This window comes from Vigna radiata, chromosome 11 (assembly GCF_000741045.1).
Source record: "Vigna radiata var. radiata cultivar VC1973A chromosome 11, Vradiata_ver6, whole genome shotgun sequence".
Classification (NCBI taxonomy): domain Eukaryota; kingdom Viridiplantae; phylum Streptophyta; class Magnoliopsida; order Fabales; family Fabaceae; genus Vigna; species Vigna radiata.
Window position 1 is genome coordinate 10,772,213 of NC_028361.1, and position 3,577 is coordinate 10,775,789.

The following is a 3,577-nucleotide window of genomic DNA, read 5'->3' on the forward strand; positions in this document are numbered from 1 at the left end:
CAAAACTTGAGGATACACTGCTTATCATGTGCTCATAAAATGGTGATTGTAGAGTATTCAGAAATATGGTAGTCATCTCCTTGTCATTCAGAGGAGGTGCTACTTGAGCAGCAATTTCTCTCCACCTTTGGGCATATTCTCTGAACGATTCAGACTCGTTCTTCACCATGTTCTGCAATTGTAATCTGTCAGGTCTTAGGTCCTTATTATATTCATACTGCCTTACGAATGCATCAACCAGATCTTTCCATGAGCAGATGTGAGTTGGTCCTAAACGCATGTACCAACTTAAAGCCACACCAGTTAAGCTTTCTTGGAAGAAGTGAATCAAAAGTTTTTCATCATGAGTATAGGCTGCCATTTTTCTGCAGTACATGATTATGTGGCTCCTTGGGCAAGTGTTTCCTCGATATTTCTCAAACTCTGGCAACTTGAACTTTGGAGGTATCACCACATCTGGAACTAAGCATAGTTCTCTAGCATCTCCAAATTCAAACACATCTTTGCCCTCTATGGCCCTCAACTTTTTCTCAAGCATTTCCAGTTTTTCAAAATCTGTTGGTGTAACAGCATAAGGTGGAGATTTCATCTCAGGTGATTTTGACATTATCACACCCGCAATACCTGACTGGGTTGTTTCCCCATGAATTATGGCAGTGTTTGCTCCAAGCTTGTCTTCTGCTTCAACTGCGTTATCCTTTACCTCTTGGGTGTCAGCATGTCCCAAGTCCTTTCCTGAGGGTAGAATGTAGTTCGGAAGAAGACCATAAGGGGGGAAAGTTTGTACCTTCGATGCCCTCTGTTGCGGTCGCGGTGCGCGCGAATCTCCAGGGCTTTGTAAGGCACTCAGGGCCTCTAGAATTTGGCTCATTTGCCCCTTCAGTTGTTGAATATCGGCTTTCATCCCCTCTTGAACTTCTCCTTGGTTCTCCATGATTTTTCACTGGTTCGTGTCCTTTAGGGTGTCTTGGAAACTTAGCCGTACTTTTATTCTTAAACTGAATTTCATTAGATGAAATAAATTAAGAAGAAGAAAATAAAAACGAAAAAAGAGAAAGAGCAAAACAAAGTATTACCATTGTTATAGCCAAAAATTATAAAGATGTGAAAACGATGCCAAACGTATAATTTGGAAATTAACATGAAACAAAGTCAATAGGGCAACTCATAAAACATCCACAACATTTAAGTTCATCACATTGAAGGTACAAAATCTTGATCAACTATCACGAGCCTTAGCCATCATATTCTTCATTTCCCTCATCAACTTCTTGCAGTAATCAAGGAAAGTTTCAACCTTCTTGGGTGGGTTAAAGATTGGCATTGTAGACTCAACGTCAACTAATAACTTAGAGACATCCTTAATGGCTTCATTAGCGAGGGAGGCTAGCTGTGAGAAACTTCCTTTCCAGTTCTCTATAACTCGTCCTTGTTCAACAATACACTCCTTCATCTGATTCATCAATTCTTGATTTTTTTTGTCTGCTTCAGCCCGATGCCAGCGTTCCTTCTTCAATTTTTCCACTGCTGCTTTCGCTTGTTGCTCGGCGTCGTCCACTCTAATATGCATTTTGCGCAGGTCTTCAAGTGCTTTTTCTTTGTCCTTTTTGAATTCATCACACATCTGCTTCATAACACGCTCTGATATCTCAACTGTATCATATTCTCGTTCTTTCAAAGCTAACTCCGTTTTGGCCGCTACCAGCTCTCTCCTTTGTTTTAATAACAACTCTTCACACACTTCATAGCTTTCCACACTATCTTGCTTGAGATTCGCATAATCGCGTTGCAGATTCTGAAGATTACTGGCCAACTTGATATTTTCTAGTTTCATCCGCTCTAATTCGGCCTTCAACAGTTGCACTTCCTCACTTCAGCTTTTTGATGTTGCTCTTCACAATCCAGATTAAGAGAAATTAACTCAAAAGGCAACCTCACTGTCTTAACCCTCTCTGCAATCCAATGATTATAAGGAATTCTCTCATCAACAGTCCATGGCCTTGGGTCCCTTTCTGCACGAACAACGTTGCCCCAAGCATCCTTAATTTGACTCAGCACCTCGGCAAAGGTTCCTTTCTCATAATAGATTTGCAATGTGGCCAGAGATGCAGGTGTAGGTGCTCCTCTCAAAGGATACCCGAATTGCCTTTGTGCTAACACAGGATTGTAGTTAATACAACACCTGATACCCATGAGGGGAACATTAGGGTACCTCCCGCAATAATATATGATTTGCGATCTTTGTTGCCAAGGGACATTCCATCTAATTTGCTCCACATTTAAACCTGCACAGAGTTGCGCCCATTCGTTTGTCCCTTTCATATTTGGTTTACACTGCAGTAGCTCATCCACGGGACATGTCGCATTCAAGGCATTCTTAATCACCCGAGAGACAAACCACACATACAACACTGGCAGACAGCATAACATTTGTCCTCCCTTTTTCTCATAACAATGCTGAAGGGTCCCATAAACCTCAGCTAGGACAGCAGTGACCGGATTCTCAAAGCGATCTTTGTATCCCACAAATGCATTTATGGCGGCGTTGTCGATGAAGTTCTTGACGTTAGGAAAAAGCATGACACCATAAAGGAGAAGAGCCAATACATCCATAAATGTTTCCCACCTTTCTTCTTCAGCCAAACGATGCAGGTATACCTCCAAGTATCCCTGAGGAAGGCCCCTCACTTTTCCTTTGGTTGTGAATTCCCTTTCCAACTGCATAGGGTGTATTTTTATGATTCTTGCTAGTTGCAAAACAGGGATATACTGCCTAAGGTAATTGTATGGAGTTTTTCTCTCAAGAGATACACCTAAGATTTGCTCAAATTCTTCCACTGTTGGCACCAATTGGAAATCCTGAAAAGTGAAACATCTCAGTGGTGGATCATAATACTGGGCTAAGGTGGTAATTGCTGATATTTGAACTTCCACCTCTATCAGGCCCAACAAATTCCCATACTCCCTCCTGAATGCATCCTTTTGGGTAGTATTCATTTTCTCCACCAGTTCTCTCAGACCGTCCATATTACCTTCCTTTGCTTTGATGTTTATCCTTCCCTTCAAAATGCCTGAACTTGAAACCCACTTGCCTTCAGACCTCATGTTAATTTCCATTTTATCTCGAAGGTTTAGTCACAAATTTATAATTTCCTGACTAGAACCAATGACAAGACAATAAAACGCATAAGAAAGAGGAAGAAAGAAAGGAAATACAAAGAAAAAGATGACATGTAGAAGGTGTTAAATTTTATTAGACAAGAGTGAGGATTACAAGGCTACACACATCTCCCTTTGTGCCCTAAATAAAGGTTTGACACTTCAGATTGGGGGTCAAGTATATGCAACCTCACAAGGATAGTATCTTAGAGGTCGATGGTCACTAGAGCTATGGCCCCCTTCATAGTATTTCCACAACAGTCGAGTAATCAACTAGGTGCGGAGACACAAATGAAGAGAACAGCTTCTAGCTAGAGTTCTCACGATAGCCAAACAGGAAGTACATCCCAGAGTGACACCGCTACACAACTCCTCTAATTCTAAGTTACGCTCAGACCCGGGTATAGGGCCCCACTCA

The 3,577-nt window shown here is 41.5% G+C and overlaps 1 protein-coding gene across 1 annotated transcript; it reads right to left on the reverse strand.

Annotated features, from left to right (window-relative positions):
• Positions 1–1,851: 1,851 nt before the first annotated feature.
• LOC106776761 lies at positions 1,852–3,117 on the reverse strand. The gene has a single exon (XM_014664232.1). The coding sequence runs from the start codon at positions 3,115–3,117 to the stop codon at positions 1,852–1,854; it is 1,266 nt and encodes a 421-aa protein (XP_014519718.1).
• Positions 3,118–3,577: the final 460 nt, after the last annotated feature.